Genomic DNA, 22,726 nt, shown 5'->3' on the forward strand with positions numbered 1-22,726 from the left:
CTCAAACGTGCTGTGTAACACAAGAATGAACCTCATTGGTTCTTGAGGAAGCTCAAATGTGCTGCGTAACACACGAGAACGAACCTCATTGGTTCTTGAGGGAGCTCAAACGTGCTGCGTAACACACGAGAATGAACCTCATTGGTTCTTGTGGAAGCTCAAATGTGCTGCGTAACATGAGAATGAACCTCATTGGTTCTTGTGGAAGCTCAAACGTGCTGCGTAACACATGAGAATGAACCTCATTGGTTCTTGAGGAAGCTCAAACGTGCTGCGTAACATGAGAATGAACCTCATTGGTTCTTGAGGAAGTTCAAATGTGCTGCGTAACACGAGAATGAACCTCATTGGTTCTTGAGGGAGCTCAAATGTGCTGCGTAACACATGAGAATGAACCTCATTGGTTCTTGAGGAAGCTCAAATGTGCTGCGTAACATGAGAATGAACCTCATTGGTTCTTGAGGGAGCTCAAACGTGCTGCGTAACACACAAGAATGAACCTCAGTGGTTCTTGTGGAAGCTCAAATGTGCTGCGTAACATGAGAATGAACCTCATTGGTTCTTGTGGAAGCTCAAACGTGCTGCGTAACACACGCGAATGAACCTCATTGGTTCTTGTGGAAGCTCAAACGTGCTGCGTAACACAAGAATGAACCTCATTGGTTCTTGAGGAAGCTCAAATGTGCTGTGTAACACACGAGAATGAACCACATTGGTTCTTGTGGAAGCTCAAATGTGCTGCGTAACACACGAGAATGAACCACATTGGTTCTTGAGGAAGCTCAAATGTGCTGCGTAACATGCGAATGAACCTCATTGGTTCTTGAGGAAGCTCAAATGTGCTGCGTAAAATGCGAATGAACCTCATTGGTTCTTGAGGAAGCTCAAACGTGCTGCGTAACACACGCGAATGAACCTCATTGGTTCTTGCAGAAGCTCAAACATGCTGCGTAACATGCGAATGAACCTCAGTGGTTCTTGTGGAAGCTCAAACGTGCTGCGTAACATGCGAATTAACCTCATTGGTTCTTGAGGAAGCTCAAACGTGCTGCGTAACATGCGAATGAACCTCATTGGTTCTTGAGGAAGCTCAATCGTGCTGCGTAACACGAGAATGAACCTCATTGGTTCTTGAGGAAGCTCAATCGTGCTGCGTAACATGCAAATGAACCTCATTGGTTCTTGAGGAAGCTCAAATGTGATGCGTAAAGCCCCGGGTATTCTTCACTTTCCGCGCCCGGATGCGCATCCTTCAAAGTATACTAAACCACAGATGCGCGCGGATGACCGAGTTCGATACATGCGCAGTACAATTTTTTCTATACTTTTACCAGACATTGTGTCATCAACCGGACATTCGCTGGGCAGGATCGGAGAAGAAAAATAGTGCATCCACCATTGCAACATAGTTCAGAAGATACACCAAGAGATCAGGAATCAAAAACGATGGAGAAAGCATGCTTCTGAGTTTACTCGTCTTGTTTTTGAATCGCTCTTTATACACTTTTCCTCGATGACTGCACATTGTGCTCAGTACTGTGCGTATTGCCCCCTAGAGGGACTCTTCTGTCCTGCTTGCGCATATGCTGTTGCACGCGCACCGTCCGCGCGGTCTCGAAATTTGGGCTGCACTCGGACAGGGTGATGCGTAACACATGAGAATGAACCTCATTGGTTCTTGTGAAAGCTCAAATGTGATGCATAACACGAGAATGAACCTCATTGGTTCTCATACGTCAAGCAAAAATGCTTGAGTTTCCGTTCATCATATCTGATGTGTGAGATGATGAATGTTTATATGTGAATATAAGCCTAAATTAAATATGTTTATCATATAAAGCGATTGAGTCTCTTCAGAAAATTTGGACTAAACCGTTCAATTCATATGGATTAGTTTTACAATCTCTTTTTACAAACCTTTTGAAGTGTTAAAGTGGTAGTTGCATGGGACAGAAATCTCACAGATTTCATTAAAAATATGTTCATTTGTGTTCCGAAGATGAACGAAAGACTTGCGAGTTTGGAACAACATGAGGGTGAGTAAATAAAGACAGAATTTTCATGTTTGGGTGAACTAACCCTTTAAGAATAAAATTCTTCTCAACTGATATTTTCTTCTCATTTTCTAACTTAAGAATAAGGTTAAGAATTATCAGTTATTAACTGATAATCTTTCCCTCCGCTATAGCTTTTAAATCTCATTTGCACTTCCTTGTATTCAAAAATGTCACATACACGTCGCTCCAGGTTTGGATTGGAACCCCAAACATGTCAAGGCTATACTGAGTCGAGCTCATCACAGAGTCGGGGGAAGCGTTTTTGGTTGGAAAAGAGCAGTGTGAACATTCTTCAAAATGTCTTATTTTGTGTTTCATGGAAGAAAGTTATATAGGTTTGGAACCCCAAGTAAATGAAAACTGAATTCATATTTTAGGTGAACTATCACTTTAATAAAACAAACACACACACACACACACACACACACACACACACACACACACCCCGAGAGAAAGAGAGAGAACGAGCACTGAAGTATAAATCAGCAAAACAGATGATAGTACTCACAACAACACAATGTAAGGACACCAAACTGGGACAGAAGAGCGTAAAAAAAAGGAAAGGAGTGTAGAACTCAAAGGAACATTGCAAAAACACTTTAGTTTGCAAATTTTAAGTGAAATTACATCTTCATAAGCAAAAATATCTCAACTAGACTTCAACGAAAGTTTTTAGCAGCTTGTCAAGATGTAATTTGAAACCAGCCCACTATCCCTTAAACTAAAGTGTTGAAGAACACAGGTCATAGTAACACTTCTTTATGAAAGGCACTACATACTGACAATGTAATATGTAACATCAATATTTACAGACTCAAGTAGTTAAACAAAATCAGCATATACTGTATATTAATAGTACTAATATACAGCGGCTAAAGCTATATCGGTAATGTTGTGTAAATTAGTTGACGCAATGCCTTTCAGCTAAAGTGCTACAATAATCAGGCATGTTGATCAAAAGAGGGCGGTTAAGGGGGGCCACCATGCAGGCACTTTCACCCAGAAAGGGCTGCCGCCACTGGGCATGGCAGGCTGGGGTTGCAGAGCAGGGGAGGCAGGGAAGCAGCGGCAGGCTGTCACACATACACACCCTCAGGGTTCAGGCTGGACACCAGGGGGTGCTGCAGGTTGCGTGGGTGACCAAGGAACTGCTTAGCAGTGGGACGTGGGGGTGAATCTGTGGGAAAGAAATATGGGGTAAAATATACATCAGCAACATCAGATGCTCATATAAACAAACAACTGTATTCATGGAATAAAAACATGCAGTGTACAACAACAACAACAACAACAAAAAAAAAAAAAAAAAAAATCACTAAAAGAAATAATGTATCCCACAAAGCAACAGACTTTATTTTCCATTTCCAGTGTAACAAATGAGCAGAGATGTTTTGAATCTCCTTCTTGACATTTTTTTTTTGATCAGACAGTTAAGACATATTTCCGTTCCATTAAAATTTAAATACTTAAATCCAAGATGACCGAATGCTATATTTTGAATTAAATATGCATAAACAAACATAATGACAACAAAGTGAGACAATGAAATGAAATACTTGTCTGTATATACTGTATACTGCCTACTGTTTAAAAAAAAATATAGTAGGTGAAACAGTATGCATTATATTAGGATAAATATTTAAAACAGTAGCATGCAATGTCACTTTACCTCATCATGTTACATGTTTAATTTAGTGAGCAACATTCAGTTATCATGTTGGAAATAACTTATTTTTATTTTTGTATTAAAAGTCTTAAAATGTGCAGGCTATACTGTAGCACACTACTAGAAATAGGAAGTGTAGTATGGTAGTATGCTATTCCAAATTAGCCACTGAAAACCGCAGATCATGTGATTCCAGTTACCACATCATTAGCACACTGCATTGAAGGATACAGTATTCTGCAGTGTGTAATTTGTATACTGAACATTATAAATCAGTAAATCATTTGGGTATTCCAAGTATGCAGAAAATGTGCATACTATGTTTGAATACACACTATAGTTCTATGTTAGTATGCAACTAGTTGTTAGTATGCTGTATGTGTAGTATGCAGTAAACAGTATGCTAGCGTTAAAGAGATGGTTCACCCAAAAATGAAAATTACCCCATGATTTACTCACCCTCAAGCCATCCTAGGTGTATATGACTATCTTCTTTCAGTCAAACACAATCAGAGATATATTTAAAAATATCCTTGCTCTTCCAAGCTTTATAATGTTGTGAATGGTTAATAAAGTCCTTCGCAAAGCGATGCGTTTTTGTAAGAAATATATACATATTTAAAACTTTATAAATTCAAATAACTAGCTTCCAGTGGACGACCTTACGCATAATGCATAAGTCAACTTGCGCCACTAGAGTAACCCGTGATGCTGTAATCGCAACATGATGATAATATCTTTATCATCAGCAAATATCTATGTTATAGCATCCAATCACATTTTCTTTTGCTGTACTTAACATAACAGTTACAGCAGCCAAAGAAAAACTAACATTAAGAAGTTAAGAGTCAAACTGCCCAACTAAAGCAAAAACTGACCACCATAATGGTGACACCAAACCAGAATATTATTATTTTCAATAAACTATCAACATCTAAACCTTTGTAAATCTCAATAAGAACTTTTATACATGCATGACAGAAATAAAGTCAGTCTGGTTTATAATAAGTGAAGCTGGTAATGAATTTTTTGGAGTTATTTAATGATGTTGGAGCTTGACGTCAAACGTCGGGTTGGGTTTTCATTTTCAACCAAAATTTGACATCTGAGCTGTGCGAGTCCACATCCAGTGGCCAATAGGAAGCTTCCCGCTAAAATCTTTACAAGAATGTTAGGGGCTCATGTTCTAACAATGTTATCAATAAACATTTTTAGAATGTTTTAGAGAATGTTATCCTACCTTTTAGGAGAATGTTCTGGGAACAAAAATATAACTTGCCGCTGAAAGCATTCCCAGAACATAGCATAATGTTCTTAATACAATTGCTAGCTGGGATTATAAAGCTTGGAGGAGCAAGGATATTTTTAAATATATCTCCAATTGTGTTTGCCTGAAAAAAGATAGTCATATACACCTAGGATGGCTTGAGGGTGAGTAAATCATGGGATAATTTTCATTTTTGGGTGAACTATCCCTTTAATTTGTTTTCTCTGATGAATTACTTGCATATACCTGCAGTAGATTTAGTGTGTGTGTGTGTGTGTGTGTGTGTGTGTGTGTGTGTGTGTGTGTGTGTGTGTGTGTGTGTGTGTGTGTAGGCCATACCATTGTCCTGCTGTTGTTGAGCCAGGTCCAGTTCTTTCGGGTGTTCATTGAGGTCTGTGCGGGCTTGAGTGTGGGTAGGCAGGGCTCCAGCCTGCTGGATAAACTGTTGTAAATTACACTGTCTGAGCTCCTTATTCAACTCCTCAACTTCCTCCTGCTTTGCCTACACACAGAGAGAACAGACTATCACAGCCTGCTGACTAAAAAAAAAAAAAAAAACAGTTCAAAATATTATGAATATGAAATATCAAACAAAGTCATGAAAAGTCACAAAGTCACAAAGTTGGAGTTGCAGCACTATAGTATGTTGTTAAGATGCTTCAGATAAAGACCTACTATTGGATACATGGAGATTTTTTATTTTATTTATTAAATTATTATTTAACGTTTTTAATATAAAATTTTGTTTACACATTTTTAAAATAAATGATTTAATTAGTACCTTTAATCAATCCCTGTAAAAATTCTTGTGAATGTTGTCTGAATACAATTTTGCTTCTTTCTTGTAATTCCACCAGCAATCACAAGGAGGCGCCATGTTTCAACAGCAACAACAGCCAAGGCAGTAAGTTTGTGCCCTGTGGCTTTGTTTACAGTAATCTCAGGATTTGTCCTCTATGGGTACGTTTCACACCTTTCCGGCTGTAGGTTTCACGTGTTTAACAAGACAAGCCAAATTCAAATACAGACAAGTCAAAGGTAACCACAAAGTATGCGACTCAAGTAATCACCTGAGCTGCCATTTGAAAACTATGATAATTCATTGCGTGGTCATGGAGGAAGAAGAGCATACCTCACATGCAAGACTTATCTAATGAGAATAGATTTTGATTATGTAAGAGATCCGGTTAGTCACGGTTGATTTTCTTGCTTTTTGGAAGAAGACATAAAGGAAGATTTTCAAATGGCACTTGTGATATGAAGTAGTGTAGATCATCTTCACAGACTTGCAAGTCTTTGATTTAAGTCACTGGAATCGTGAAATATTGAAATGCTGTTATAAAACTGAGGCTGGTGCATAATTACCTACCTACAGTGTGAAATTCATAAGTGCCTAGCAGGAAAGGAAACTCATTTAATAAGTGTATACCTTTATTTTGTCCTTTCAAGGCATAAAATACACAGGAAATAAAAGAAATGTATGTGTGTCCAAATAAAAACATTTGTTTTTGTGCACAGAAAAGTAGGTTAAAAGATTGAATGCATGTTCTGAGTGTGAACATCTGAATCATTTCAAAAGGTGAGTTCCTTTGCTCAGATTTTCAGTTCATTGCTCGTCCGCCCTTGCCGAGGGGACCGCAATACCTGCCAGCATTTTGTAGCCAACAGCTATAAGCCTCTCTCTTGAGCCACGCCCTCTCTGCTTACCTTCAGCAGAGTCTCCGCCCTCCCCAATGCCTTCTCAAGCTCTATAAGCTCTGCTTCCAACTCCTCCCCCTGCTTTTGTCGACTTTGAAGATCTGCCTTGACTACCCCCAAAGAGTCTTTCGAATCGGACTGATTGGGCAAGTCGTCCACCTGTAGCATTTCTCGCTGAATGTCCTTTTCAAGCTGCATGGCACGAGTGTTGAATTCATGCAACTTCTGCCCGCAATCATCCAGTTTAGCATGCAGTTCTCCTAACCGGCGCTTCATCCCACGCTCCCTCTCTGTCTCGATCCTTAATTCCTCCTCCCAGAACTCTTCGTCCACCAACTCTTGCTGGTTCTTCCACAAGGTATTTTCCAAAACCTCCATCTCTGCCTGCAGGGATGTCTCCTCTGTAGACGTCTGGTCCCAAGTTTCGCATTCCCTGTCCACAGCCACCAGCTGGGACTCGAGGGCACGTAGCTGCTCTTGCTGCTGGAGAACGTGCCGGAACACCTCCTCTTTAGATGGCCCTGGAAGGTACGCTGTGTGTGGAACTGGGGATGCCCTCTGTTCAGGAGAGGGTGTTTTACGAGAGTCCTTAGTTTTTGTACGAGGAGAACAGGAAGGGCCCAAGTTGAAGGTTAAGGATTTCTTCGGTAATCCCCGTTTGTGTTCTGATGTGGAAGGCTTGGAGTGAGGGAGGGTGCGGTTGTGCAGACTTTGTTCCTCACTGCTGCTGGGACCAGTCCGCCGCAGGAAGAACTGCACCTCACTGCTATGTTGGCCCAGTTTGGCCAGGGACTCCAATGGCCGCTCATTGGCCAGAAGTTGTCTCTCAGTGTCCCTCAATTTCTGAATGAGAACGTATCGCCCCGTCTGGCCTGTAGAGAGCACAGGGGTAGTTAGAGTCCAAAATGGCATCATACCTACTTACTCTTTTGTACACTTATTATGTGGACAATCCCCCTTGATCTAGGGTCCTGTTTACACCTGGTATTAAGATGCGGTATTAAGTGGACGACGAAAAATACAGGTGTAAATGGGGTCTAAAACGTTTTGAGCTTGTCCGCTTTTGACCACTTCCAGAGGATTGCTTTCATAGTGTAGACACTCATGTGGTCGAATGAGTTCGAACAGCCACGAAAGACCACCAACTCTCAATAGTGTGCTATCTAGACAGGATTTAAACTTTGTCGGCTGAAGACCCAAGTTTGGTTTGAAGACAAAAAAATGTACCAAGCACAATGTTCTCTCACCATTCCTGATTTCTAACATACACTCACAGCGTTCTGCATGGTCTTGCAGCCGTCGGAGCAGAAATGAAAGCTGATGCTCTCTGTATGTTTTCTGTTGTCTCCGGGCACATTCATATTTAAATTGCATGAGCTTATTTTGCCCATTAGATTGAAAAAACCCATACATTTACCCACCCATAGACCCTCCCCTCGAATAAATCAGGACAGATGTGGTTGAAAATGGACAAAAGAGACCAGCAATGTACACAGGAATGTCTCCCTTCGTCTGCTTCTGATCAGATTGACCAAGAAGCATCTTAATACCAGGTATAAACAGGGCCAAGGGGAACTGTCCTAGGGTTACTTAAAGTGTCTTGCTCAAGGGCACTATGGCAAGGCCTCACTGACCACCATTTTGTTGGCTTCTAACCTACAGTCTACTGGTTACCAGCCCAGATCTTTGAATGTCTAAACTCACCACCTAAAGTTCATTCTCAGAGGTACTTACCAATGGCTTGAGCGAGTGCAATGACTACATCCTGGCATGATGTCTCTTCCGACAGTCCGCAAACCACTCGTACAACTCCATCCACCCAAACTTTCAGCTCCATCAGAGACACTGAACACAGATCAGCTTACATCAGCAATGCATGACAAAGTCTGGATTCTGAAATGACAAAACAGCAACAGTGCCAAGTTATTGCAACATGTTTTCATGGTCTGAAATATATTACATTACAAACTTCAAAAATCCTTTATCATGTTTGGTGATACCTCGCAGGTCTTATTCAACACAGAGGTTTTGATAGTTTTTTGATGCAATACAATGGCTGAAGACATCCATGTGACATACATATGCATAGAACAATTAACAAAACACAAGAATCCATTGCCCCAACATAAAGTACTGGAGTCCTTCGGTATAGTCCTAAACAAACAAATAAATAAATAAATAAATAAATAAAATCGCATGAGGGAGCATGCCCTGGGACCTTGCTAAAATGGTTCACACTTCAACGCCCCCAACTGAAACTACGCCCTTGTCTGGGGAGTTTAGAATTTGAGAAGACAAAATGACTAAAGTGCCCGTCTATAGTCCAAACTTGTAAAAAATAAGGTCCAAAAAACATCCATAAAGACAAATCAAGCTATTTTCTACTTTAGTTGTTTCTACCCGATTGATCAAACTCAGGTATTTCCAGACATGAAACTTGAAATCATGACTGAACATCAGGTCCAGTGGGTAAGCAAATTTCAAGAGTTATTATTAGCAGAAGGTTGATGGACTCATAGCTCTGCTCCAATTAAATGCACTGCTGGCTCTCTTCAAAGGCATTTTGGCAGATGAATGCTTAAGGGAACAGACAGGCAGAACTTAGTTGTTCAGAGACTGCATGTACTTGCATGTGTGTCTGAGTCCACTTTGAAGCCCCACAGCAGGAACAGATGGAGCTGCTAAGGTAAGGTGTGCATCTGAATTTTTCAGCCGTGCAGTTATTGAATGAATACCTGTTTGTGAGATTAATAAGAGTGAGACATAATGAATGGTGGCTCTGTGCACTTTGACTTTCCCTTTGTGAGGAAATTCTATGGTAAAGTCTACTGCATTAACTTATGAAAACATTTAATAGCAGTGCTAAGATACAAAGCAGACCATTTAGCAGCTGCTAAGTACCTGATGATGGATCTCTAGGCCATAAAGTCAAGTTCAATAGAGAATGAAGAGAATTAAAGGTGCCCTAGAATTAAAAATTGAATTTATATTGGCATAGTTAAATAACAAGAGTTCAGTACATGGAAAAGACATAAAGTGAGTTTCAAACTCCATTGTTTCCTCCTTATATAAATCTCATTTGTTTAAAAGACCTCCAGAAAACAGGCGAATCTCAACATAACACCGACTGTTACGTAACAGTCGGGGTGTACGCCCCAATATTTGCATATGCCAGCCCATGATTGATGCATTACACAAGGGCAGGACGTCTGGATGTGCACTGCTGAATAATCAGACTAGGTAAGCAAGCAAGGAAAACAGCGAAAAATGGCAGATGGAGTAATAATAACTGACATGATCCATGATAACATGATATTTTTAGTGATATTTGTGAATTGTCTTTCTAAATGTTTCGTTAACATGTTGCTAATGTACTGTTAAATGTGATTAAAGTTACCATCATTTATTACTGTATTCACGGAGACAAGAGCCGTCGTTATTTTCATTTTTAAACACTTGCAGTCTGTATAATTCATAAACACAACTTCATTCTTTATAAATCTCTCCAACAGTGTAGCATTAGCCGTTAGCCACAGAGCACAGCCTCAAATTCATTCAGAATCAAATGTAAACACCCAAATAAATACAATACTCACATAATCCGACGCATGCATTCAGTATGCATGACGAACACTTTGTAAAGATCCATTTTGAGGGTTATATTAGCTGTGTGAACTTTGTTTATGCTGTGATAGAGTCGAGAGCTCGGGAGGGGGGGGAGAGCGCGAGCAATTAAAGGGGCCGCAACCTGAAATCGGCTCGTTTCTAATTATGCCCCAAAATAGGCAGTTAAAAAAATTAATTTAAAAAAAATCTATGGGGTATTTTGAGCTGAAACTTCACAGACACATTCAGGGGACACCTTAGACTTATATTACATCTTTTAAAAAAAAGTTCTAGGGCACCTTTAAGGTGAGAGGAGCAGCATTTTTTTTCATAACTCACATACAGTAAACATGTCAGGGTCATATTTGCCCCCATTGTATGTGTGTTTATTGTGTGGAATCTTGTTATTGCTGTAGAATACAAACTTTTTTCTTAGAATTCTGAGAACTCACAAATGTGTGTTATGAAGTCAGAAGGGTGATAAAAACACAATTCGGACTTTATAACTCGCAATTGCGACTTTATATCACACAAATCTGACTTTATAACTTTATCATGCAATTCTGAGAAAAAAGTCAGAACTGTGGGATGAAAAGTATAATTTACTGACCCTCAAGCCATTCTAGGTGTGATTCTAGTCTATAAAATTAAAAATATGGATAGTTTATTACAAAAATGCATCGCTTTGCTTCAGAAGGCCTTTATTAACCCACTGGAGTCGTATGGGTTACTTTTATAATGGATGGATGTGCTTTTTTGGACTTCAAAATATTGGTTACTATTCACTCCCATTATAAAGCTTGGAAGAGCCAGAATATATTTTATTAGAACTCTGATTGTGTTTGACTGAAAGAAGAAAGTCATATATTCACCTAGGATGGCTTGAGGGTGAGTAAATTATAGGATAATTTTCATTTTTGGGTGAACTAATCCTTTAATTTTCTTCATTAAAACCTTAAAAAACGTCCCAAATTTTTCTAATACTTTTCTAAGTTTGATTTTGTGCTGAAATGGACATGTTTTAAATGACATTCACTAAACTATTTTTAACATTCAGAAACACAATAAAGTGTGACAAGGTGTTTCTGAAAGCAGTCACCTGGCAATTGAGCCATCTTAATAAATAATTAGAAACCAGCCTGAACACACCAACTTGTATGATTAATTTGATATTTAGGCCACAAACATTGTAATGACTGAGTTTTCCAATAACACAGATTACAAAACCTAGTAGTGCAGGTTAAAAAAAAAAGGCACCTCTAAACTCAAGTCCTAAACTTGAAAACTTCCAGTTTGAAATCGGTTTTCTTTCCACCTGCTCTTGTAAGCCTCTTAATCTATTGTTTTTCTGTTCTTCAAAAATTCTGAAATGGTGCTGGCGAACACTGAAGCATTCTTCCAGCCCTTTCCCATCCACACTGAAGCAGAGGAATGCTACCCTGTTGGCCCACGTGCAGCAGAGAGTAAAACAAATCTTCTTTTGTCTCCTGTACCTCTAACAGGCTCATACTAAATGAAGCCCGTGGCCTCAGGGTACACCTCTCAACTCAGCCTGCTGCAGTTACCATGCCAATAAAGCACTGGAACGTGAAAGATGAATCGCAGAAGAATCAACAGGTGCCAGACGCACCAGTCGGACAGTTTGGACTTATGTTCACAGGATTCGTGTTAGAACAGAAAAATATATATTTTAGCATGGTGACCTGACTCACAGCAGGCTTGCATTTGAGATTTGGGTGGATCATCAACTTCCATCTTAAAATGCAATCACTCGCACATGTCCAGACCCACTGCTTCAGAAATGCAGACCCACCCCAGACACATCTAAAACGTCCCCGTCTCCTCCCTTCTGAGCACGTCCTCCAAAAGCTATGATTACTGGAACGATCCCATTCCTCTCTCTCATCAACCTCTTTATGTTTTGTGGGCTGTTGGGAATATGTCCTGAGGAGCAAGCGCACTGTTATTGTGCAGGCATGGAGCTTTCTCTTAACACAGATTTTATTAGCCAGTTGTTCTTATCGAAAAACTACTGTGCGAAGCTGCCGTTAATAAATCAATGTAAATGTATGAGATAGTTAGAGGAGTGAAGCTCTAGGGGGAGATAGAGAAGTCTCACACAACTGCAACAACTACAACTGCTCACATCTGCAGAAGGAAGCACGTAAACATCATCTTGCCCCACAAGGGAAGTGATCTGTGCTTTCTTTTAGCAATTCAGCCATTTAATACACAAAACATGAAAGTGCAAAAGTGCAAATAATTCAAGAGGCAACACTGACGTTACACACAAAGACTATGTCTATTGCTTATTCTATTTAAGTATTAAAGATGTCGTGCTACAGACATGAATGATATCTTAAACAGTGCAAATGTGCTGATCTTTTCCAAACCATTCAGACTTATGCTGCCTGGCAATGAAAAACTCAAAAAGACATTAAACCAGGTACCAGAGCCATATCTTGAAAGAATCACATAACTACACCCTGGCAACTATCCAGAACAAACTAGCAACCACATAGCTACACCCTGGAAATTACCCAGAACAACCTAGCAACGTATTAACCACCAATACCAAAGCCACACTCTAGCATCTACCCAGACCACCATATCAACATGTCAACAGCAGCCAAAACACCCTAGCAACACCCTAAGCAACTACCCAGAACAGTTTAGCATCAGCATAGCAACATATTGACGACCACTCATCCTAACAACCAGCTAACAACACCCTAAGCAACTACCCAGAACTCTCTAGCATTCACATCGCAATGTATTAACATCCCACCCTAGCAACTACCCAAAACACCATATAAACCACATAGCAACATGTCAACAACACCCCAAACACCCTAGCAAACACTACCCAGAACACCCTATCAATTGCATAGCAATGTGTTAACAACAACCCAAAACACCCTTGCATCCACCTAGCAACTACTCAGAACACCTTATCAACCGCATAATGTTAACCTAAAACACCCTAGCAAACACCTAGCAACTACCCAGAAGACCATATCAACCACATACCAACATGTTAACCTAAAATACCCTAGCAACCACCTAGCAACTACCCAGAACACCCTATCAATTGCATAGCAGTGTTAACAACACCCCAAAACACCCAAGCAACCACCTAAGTAACTACCCAGATCACTTTAGCATCAGCATAGCAACATATTGACAACCACTCACCCAAACAACCACCTAGCAACTACCCAAAACACCATATCAACCACATAGCAACGTCAACAACACCTCAAACACCCTAGCAACCACCTTGCAAGCAACTACCCAGAACACCCTATCAATCACACATCAATGTGTTAACAAACCTGTTAACCTAAAACACCCTAGCAACTAGGGCTGGGCGATATATCGCATGCGATTCTCACGCGCATTTCGTCAGTAAAGCAGGTTCCCTGATTACCGCTAAATCGCCATCACCTGCTTTCAAATGGTGCGCCATTTAACAGACAGAGCCGTAGTTCACTGATAAGCCACGCAAATATCGCGTTCATTATCGAAGGCGATTCATCTGCGATATGAACGTGGCTTATCAGTGAACTACGGCTCTGGCTATTAAATGGCGCTCCATTTGAAAGCAGGTGATGGCGATTTAGCGGTAATCAGGGAACCGGCTTTACTGACGAAATGCGCGTGAGAATCGCATGCGATATATCGCCCAGCCCTACTAGCAACCACATAGGTACTACCCAGAAGACCCTATCAATTGCATAGCAACGTGTTAACAACAACCCCAAACACCCTAGCATCCACCTAGCAACTACCCAGAACACCCTATCAATTGCATAGTAACGTGTTAACAACAACCCAAAACACCTTAGCATCCACCTAGCAACTACCCATAACACCTTATCAACAGCCTAGCAACATGTTAACTTAAAACACCCTAGCAACCACCTAGCAACTACCCAGAACACCATATCAACCGCATAACATGTTAACAACACCCTAAAACACCCTAGCAACCACCTAAGTAACTACCCAGAACACTTTAGCATCAGCATAGCAATATATTGACAACCACTCACCCTAACAACCAGCTAGCAACACCCTAAGCAACTACCCAAAACTCTCTAGCTTTCTCATGGTAACGTAATAACATCTCACCCTAGCAACTACCAAAACACCATATCAACCACATAGCAACATGTCAACAACACCCTAGCAACCACCTAGCAACTACCCAGAACCCCCAATCACACTTCAATGTGTTAACAAACCCCAAAACTTCCTAGTAACTACCAAGCTACACCATAGCAACTTGCAGAAGATATTACCTAGGACACCCTATCAACCGCATAACATGTTAACAACCACCCAAAACACCCTAGCATCCACCTAACAACTACCCAGAACACCATATCAACCGTATACCAACATGTTAACCTAAAACACCCTAGCAACCACCTAGCAACTACCCAAAACACCATATCAAACACATAGCAACATGAAGCAGTCAACAACACCCCCAATCACCCTAGCAACCTAGCAACTACCTAAAACACCATATCATCAACATGACATGTTAACAACACCCCAAAACACCATAGCAACCACCTAGCAACTAGAACACCCCATCAACAGCATAAAATGTTAACAACACCCTAAAACACCCTTGCAACTACCCAGGATACCCTATCAACCACATAGCAATGTGTTAACAAAACCCCAAAACTTCCTGGCAACCACCAAGCTACACTCTTTCAACTTGCAGAACATATCAGCATCCACACTTGTTAACAACCACACAAAACATCCTAGCAATTACCTAGCAACACCCTAAGCAATTATACAGAACACCTTAGTAATCAGACAAATATTAGCCACAATACAATGTCTAAACATAACGGTGGAAAAAATTCTTCATATGTACGTATTCTTCGAAATGCTCTTGCACCACTGAACAAACATCCAATCAGATGTGATATTGACAGCTTTTGTTTTGTCTGTTCTTGTCTATATAATCAAATGCATTTCTTTAAGCACACATCTTTGTGCCTAAGCAATGGAATATCTTCATGTCAAACGTCAGGCTGAAACATTCACTTGCTAGAAGAAGAGCAAAATTACAGGTGTTTGGCTCATGGTGGGTGTTAGTTTCACACCTTTATTAATACAATATGAACAGACACAAAAGGCCATTTATATCAAAGTTTCAGCTGTTGATGTGCATATATCCCATGGTGCATGTCTTCTTCAGCCCCCACATATGCATAACAACTGCTCTTTCTGAGTGAGAAAACATCTGTGTTTTAGCCTTTTCTGCAGCTTTAACAAACAAAAAAGTAAAATACAAGGGCAGGGTGGGACGGCTCTCTCCGTCAGCTGTTGTGTGGCTTTGATTTAATGTTTCCTCAGCAGTTGATCACTGAATGAATGTGGTGCTGAGAAAGCAGATGGACTGTGTCATGGAGTGACTGGTGGGTGTGTGTGGTGAATTATTACTGTCTCTACTCATTATGGATCAATCAGTGATTTATTAGGATGGCATCTCCAATCCACAGCAGCGAGGCATCAGCAACATCTCTGACTAATGCTCTTTTATATATGAAATTAAACAAATAAAGGGCCAGACCCATCCAAAGCATAGTCACTAAAGGTCTGATAGCAGATCCAGGCCCGACAGGACCCTGTGAGGTTTCTGACCATGATTAGTTCACTTTTTATTCACTTTTGTAATTTTCAATATATTAGGGGTGTAACGGTACATATATTCGTCCCAAACCATCACAATACGGATGTCGCGGATCTGTGCATACAGTCAGATGACGAATACAGTCAGTCACAGGCGATTCACACTCCAATCCAGAAGGGGGCGCATGCGGTAATGCAATGCTGTTTGCTAACCGCCACAACAGAAAAAAGCACAGAAGAACAACAGACGATCTATGCACTGCGTCCGAAACTGTATACTCTTGTTCATTACTAACTAATTGTTTACTGCAATTTAATTAATTTTCCCTTGAAAAAGTAAAGTAAGGGATTACTCTTAATTTTTCAAATTTAATTACAGTTACTTCCGATGTAAGTGCATGAAATACTGTATAGTAGAGTTGTCAAAAGTACTGACTTCGGTACCAATTGGTACTGAAATTTTAAAAATGTGACGCTTTGAGTGCTGTTGAGTGGATTTGTAAACACCTCTGATTGGACACTGTTGACGTGCTCATCAGATACGAGCGATGTGATTGGCTACAATGATCAACGCAAGTTGATCCGTGATAGACACCTGCTTTCAAATGCTCCCATGTGTATCTGTGTAAGCGCTCGATGAAGAGCGTCATTGATTTACAAGGTTTTTGAAGCATTGATTATTGTAGCCAATCACAGACGTATCTCTTGAGCTTGTGAACACAATGGCTAATCAGAGGTGTTTACGAATCTGCTCAACAGTGCTCAAAGCTTACCGAAGTTGGTACTTTTTGGTATATAGCCTATAATATGTCATCAACATGCAACAATAGATCCTCAACATGCTAGTGTACACCTAAAAGTTGACAATGCAAATGTTTAACATAAATACACATTTAAAATCTACAGTCTTTCTACTCTTGAAACAGTCAAAAAATATTGATGACATCACCTTGATGATGACATGTCCCAATATTTGACCCATAAAATGCCCTCTACAATGACAATGTTCCTCCCGCAAAGTCATCTGTGACTGACTAGCAAGAAGTCTATTGCTAATAAGCTAATCATTGTCCATAGCTGTGATGTAAACTAAATACTAATGGTTATTCCTGAACTTCCTGTTCTAATGGGAAATATGTCAGCAATGGAAGGGAAAATTTCAACAAGAACAGCGCGGCCAGCTTAATTAGCGCAAAAAAAAATCCATGGATGTCTTCGTAATTCTGTATCAACCATACTGTCTCATCCATTCATAGAAAGCTCAATCACACTTCTGCGTCAAAATAACCATCAAACAACTCCAGGCAAGTTCTGAACATGCCCCCCACCAACAAACATTACAGATGAGTCAGTTGGTGGTTAACATTTTTGTACTTATTTCCTCTTTGAATAACTGATTAGTCTTCTTTGAACAAACATGAACCTATAAATATGTCATTGCTTTCACATATGAATTACAGCCGGATCAGCATGCATTGAGTGTCTCCGTCCATAACCTGAATAGACATTCCTTCATAATGGCCTTGTTGCCAGCAACAAACACAATCAGAAACTGAATGTAGTCCATAACTGTGCAATTTGTCTGATTTCCTGATCCAGACAGATGTGTTTAAAGTAAACATGATGTAAAAACTGAACTTTTTTTATTTACTCAATACACTCCCGGCCTCCCAATCGCTACAATCCGGCATACAAATGCTAATGCATAGGCAGGGACACTGCAGTTATCCACAATCACGAAAGTTTATTATTTGCATGCATTTTTGGCCGTTAAACATTTTATTCACAAGCTGTTCTGACATTTTTCTGAACGCATACACCCAAAGCGCGCACACTAAAAGCCTGTCAAACAGCGTGTGAGTACTAAACTAAGTTATCTTTCGCGTCTTAATGCACTTAAACTGTCAAATACACACAAGGTTTACCTAAACACAGTACAATATATCTGTATATTAGATCCGTGCATGAGGTCTTAAAGTGACAGCAGCCTAAAAAAAAACTGCAACTGTCTGTGCCATTAAAGGGATAGTTCACCCAAAAATGAAAATTTGATGTTTATCTGCTTACCCCCAGAACATCCAGGATGTAGGTGTCTTTATTTCTTCAGTAGAACACAAATGATGATTTTTAATCCAACCGTTGCGGTCTGTCAGTCGTATAATGCATGTCAATGGGAACAAAATCTATGTGGATATAAGGGTGTATTAGAGGTAAAAAAATAACGATAGAAATACTGTTCGGTTTCTCGCACAAACAGATCGTTTCGTGTCTTAGGACATCAATGTGTCGTCACGAGCCGCAGGGTTTAATTTGGATTTGTCTGTGCATGTTTTTTTGACTCTTATAGATGGAGTTCCCATTGACATGCATTATACGACTGACAGACGCAACGGTTGTAGTTAAAAAAAAAAAATCATCATTTGTGTTCTACTGAAGAAACAAAGTCACCTACATCTTGGATGCCCTGGGGGTAAACAGATAAACATAAAATTTTCATTTTTGGGTGAACTATCCCTTTAAATGTTAATCAAACAACAAAAGACAAAGAGAAAATCACTTACTGCTCTTCACTGAATAACTTCAGAAGCTTTAATAAAAATCAGTGAATATATAATTTATACAGTGAAGTCTAAAGTTTTATTTTTACATTTGTATATATTCAATTTCTTACGTGAGTACTACTGTTAAATACACCTATTGTGAAAAAATAAACCACCGTTTAATTAATTTGTATATTATATTGTATTTGTAATGTGCATCTGTGTTCTTATTTTTAATAACAAAGATAAAACAATGAATATTTTCATCTCCGCCCACCCCTACATTGGCCTAAATGGTCTGTCATTCTTTTTTCTTTTATATTTTTTTATACATACATTTGGCTTTACTGCTCAGTCACTTGCAAAATAGTAAAATCAACATAATCAACCTTTTTGCCATATCGCCCACCCTTAGTTGTACATAACACAGTATTTTAACAAAAATGTGCAAAATGGATCTCCCTCAAAAGAAATGTAGTTTAATTTTTGCAAATTAGTTACGAAATTTGCAGAATAGTCTCAAATTCCCTCCTTTGTCCACAACAATATTATAAGAGGCCATGACTTTTGCAGTCATTTGAGATTTACTGTATAATAAAGATTTTTAGGTGTCTCCGACCACAAGATAGGAGCAGCAACCCTTTGCCTCTAAGACAGAGGAATGTTGAGGGCACCAAAAGTGACCAGGCTTCACCTCTAACCTAAACAAAGGCAGCCTGGGAAAACAAACGAGGCTGTCTCTGCTCACTGCCCAGAAATCCCTATCTTGGCTTCAGCAAGTGGGATGCACACACACTGAAAAAGAGAGACTGTGTGGGCACACATTTTTGTCAGGCCGCCAATGGGAAGTTGCATTTGGACTTTTGACTCAACATCGCAAAAAGATCACAAATAAATGTCAATCTTGTGTCTGACACCAAATTAATTCTGTGTGCAACCACAAGAAAAGAATCTGTTAGACATTAGCATAATGCATGGGTTGTAATTCCAGTCCTAAAGACAGGTGGGTGGTTTTCACTTCATGAGAGAAACTAACCAGGTGTAAGCAGACCATAAGGGAATCTGCAGAGAAAATAGTGTGAGCCGTGTATGACAAGCCCTGTAAGAAACCAGCTTTGAAACATTATGTTCTCTTGTGTAGAGCTTCGCAGTTTGTCATAACCAATTAAATGTGTTTTTCCACAGAGGAAATGAAATCAGAAGTATTTGTTTACTGACATCACTGAACAGCCGTACCAATTCAAGCCAGTGTATGTGTCCACTTTACCATCTCTATTCGTGAAATTTGCTTGCATGCAGCATGAGACTTCAGGTTCATAAGTTATTTAATACTCTTTTACATGCCTGCTGTGCTAAATAATTTAAAACGGTGTTCCACACTTTATATAATGTTGCTTTCTGTTCCAGATTTATCAAAATGATGAATATCAAAGCCTGAGGTGTAAAAGACAGATCGCCAACAGAGGAAGTCCTGAGGCATTGGCCTATTTTCAATGCAAGACAGAACAGGTGCACCTACTATATTAAAACAAGACCAAACTCCCTTGTGGTCAGACAGTAAAGATCTGGACATTTTTAAACAGGTGCACAAACTGTACATCCACCATCAAATTCCTTCTGAAGTGAAACTAGTTATTAAAGTCAACATGAAATCACAGTTGACCCATTTTACTTTAATATATACATTCATGGATTCACTGTGCATGATTCAGTAAAGTAATGTTATTTTTAATTTAAAAAAAAAAAGTTTGTCTTTATAATCTTTAAAGTTTACTAGAGATTTTTGTTGTCAAAAGTACCAACTTTGGTACCAAGTCGGTACTGAAATTTTAAAAATGTTGAGCGGATTCTTAAACACCTCTGATTGTGTTCACGAGCTCAACAGATATGTCTGTGATTGGCTAAAATGATCGACGCTTTAAAAACAGATACACACTGGAGCGTTTTAAAATTTAACAATTTTTAGTGGTGAAGTGATGGATGAAATTTCAATATTTTTAAATATACTTCATATTTTATACTCAACCATCTATTCATTTAGTGAGGTTTACTGGCGAGTTCTTGTTTTTTTTTTTTTTTTGTATAGTTTTATTTTTCTTAAATAATTTTGATGGTGCTTCAAATTTTAAATGATAGATAAAATTTCAATATTTTCAATATTAAATATATTTCATTTTTTATATTTAGCTATCTAGTCAGTGAGGTTAACTAGCAAGTTTATCTAGATTTTCTTTCCCCAATTGGTGTTTTAAAGTAAATCAATTTGAATTTAAAAATGCAATTTCAATAGTTTGCAATAATTTCATATATAAAGTATTTCATACTTAACCAACTAGTCAGTTAGTGAGGTTGATTAGGAAGTTTATCAATTTTTTTTCATTTGTAAATGAAGGTGGTGCATTAAAGTGGATAAATTTAGATGTGCAATTTCAATATTTTGCAATAAACATTTTTTTTCATCATTAACCAATTAGTCGGTTAGTGAGGATAACTAGCAAGTTTATCTACATTTTTTAAATACTTCAAGGTGGTGGTGATCCAGAAGCGCAGGCGTTTTCTCTGGGCCAAGGCTCATTTAAAATGAACTGTGGCAAAGTGGAAAACTGTTCTGTGGTCAGACGAATCAAATTTGAAGTTCTTTTTGGAAAACTGGGATGCCATGTCATCCGGACTAAAGAGGACATGGACAACCCAAGTTGTTATCAGCGCTCAGTTCAGAAGCCTGCATCTCTGATGGTATGGGGTTGCATGAGTGCATGTGGCATGGGCAGCTTACACATCTGGAAAGGCACCATCAATGCTGAAAAGTATATCCAAGTTCTAGAACAACATATGCTCCCATCCAGATGTTGTCTCTTTCAGGGAAGACCTTGCATTTTCCAACATGACAATGCAACATACTGCATCAATTACAACATCATGGCTGTGTAGAAGAAGGATCCGGGTACTGAAATGGCCAGCCTGCAGTCCAGATCTTTCATCCATAGAAAACATTTGGCGCATCATAAAGAGGAAGATGCGACAAAGAAGACCTAAGACAGTTGAGCAACTAAAAGCCTGTTTTATTCACGCCATAACTACCGTAATTAAGAGATGGCAACCGGTGACATTCTAACCGGAGCTGTTCACGTCCTCAGACTCGGAATTATGTGTTTCCATGTCAACAGTATCAACACCGAAATGAATTTGCAGCAGTCAGGTACAAGCTCTCTAAGTTATTTACGTTCATTATTATTGTATGTTATGTGCTTTGAGACATGAAGTAGTTTAAAGCAGTCTCTTGTGACGCTTTGCCTAGAGCGGCGATTTGCAGTGAGGGTGGGATCGTATGCTTTCAATGCTTTAATTCCTCAAACCATCTTCACTAACCATGTGCTGCTTTAAAGAGGATAAATTTAGAGACATGATTTCTCAGTGAGGTTTCTAGCAAATTCCAAACGAGAAGTTGTTTTGAACATTCAGACATTTTAGTTTTACAACTGGAAACAACATTATGTTAAGTTGAATGCTGACCAATGCTCTCTTTACTCTGTAGAGAATCTGTTAAATTCAACCCCTACCAAGATAGCACATGATTGTTCATCACCTTTCCACATTCCATCTTTGGCGAAGGTCAAGGATCTGTACTCGGCTTTTTCAAGCTTCAGGGAATGTTTGCAAAAGGTCTGGAATGTGCAATTTCAGGTGACAGATCCAGTCCCTGTGGCGGGAAACCTCACTGTTGATTCACAGACAAAAACGTTAGTGGAATGCGTGTGTTGCGAAACAACACATTCCTGGTGTGGGAGCATTGCGAAGTGTGTGCATTCTTGAAATCCCCCTGCCTGCTTTATTCCAGATATTCTACTACCAAGTATAATGAAGCAGAAAATCCATGATAAAGAGATGCCTCCCACCAAGAGAGTGGATGAGGTGACATCAAATCAGGCATCCAAAAGAACACAACAGTCTGGATCCGGGAATTAAAATCTCATTCATATTTGCCATCGAAGAATTTTAGTAATAATGTATAAAACTTCCATCAAATCACATCTTCCATGACAGATCTACCATGCTTGTGTAGAATTCGTCAGGAACTTTATAAAAAGTGGACGGTCTGGACTGTTGCACTCTTTTGGCTTAGCTCTTGAGGCGTAGTTGGTAACACATTAAACTGCTAATCAACATTTTGTCCTGTTACTTCTGCAGTTAAGCAGTGGCGCAGATGGGAACTTTAGGGGCATCGGCACTA

At 39.4% G+C, this 22,726-nt stretch overlaps 1 protein-coding gene across 3 annotated transcripts in view; it reads right to left on the reverse strand.

The window, feature by feature from the left end:
* rassf7a (Ras association domain family member 7a) overlaps nucleotides 1-22,726 on the reverse strand; it is a 71,326-nt gene that overhangs the window by 4,073 nt on the left and 44,527 nt on the right. For all 3 annotated transcript variants that reach the window (XM_048158428.1, XM_048158430.1, XM_048158429.1), the window contains exons 2-5: nucleotides 8,423-8,581; nucleotides 6,698-7,560; nucleotides 5,330-5,492; nucleotides 3,148-3,234 (exon numbers count right to left, since the gene is read on the reverse strand). In XM_048158428.1, coding sequence (XP_048014385.1) covers nucleotides 3,148-3,234; nucleotides 5,330-5,492; nucleotides 6,698-7,560; nucleotides 8,423-8,525 — 1,216 coding nt within the window. In that variant the 5' untranslated portion in view covers nucleotides 8,526-8,581. The remainder of the gene's footprint in view (nucleotides 1-3,147; nucleotides 3,235-5,329; nucleotides 5,493-6,697; nucleotides 7,561-8,422; nucleotides 8,582-22,726) is intronic.

Source organism: Megalobrama amblycephala, linkage group LG15 (genome assembly GCF_018812025.1).
Source record: "Megalobrama amblycephala isolate DHTTF-2021 linkage group LG15, ASM1881202v1, whole genome shotgun sequence".
Taxonomy (NCBI): Eukaryota; Metazoa; Chordata; class Actinopteri; order Cypriniformes; family Xenocyprididae; genus Megalobrama; species Megalobrama amblycephala.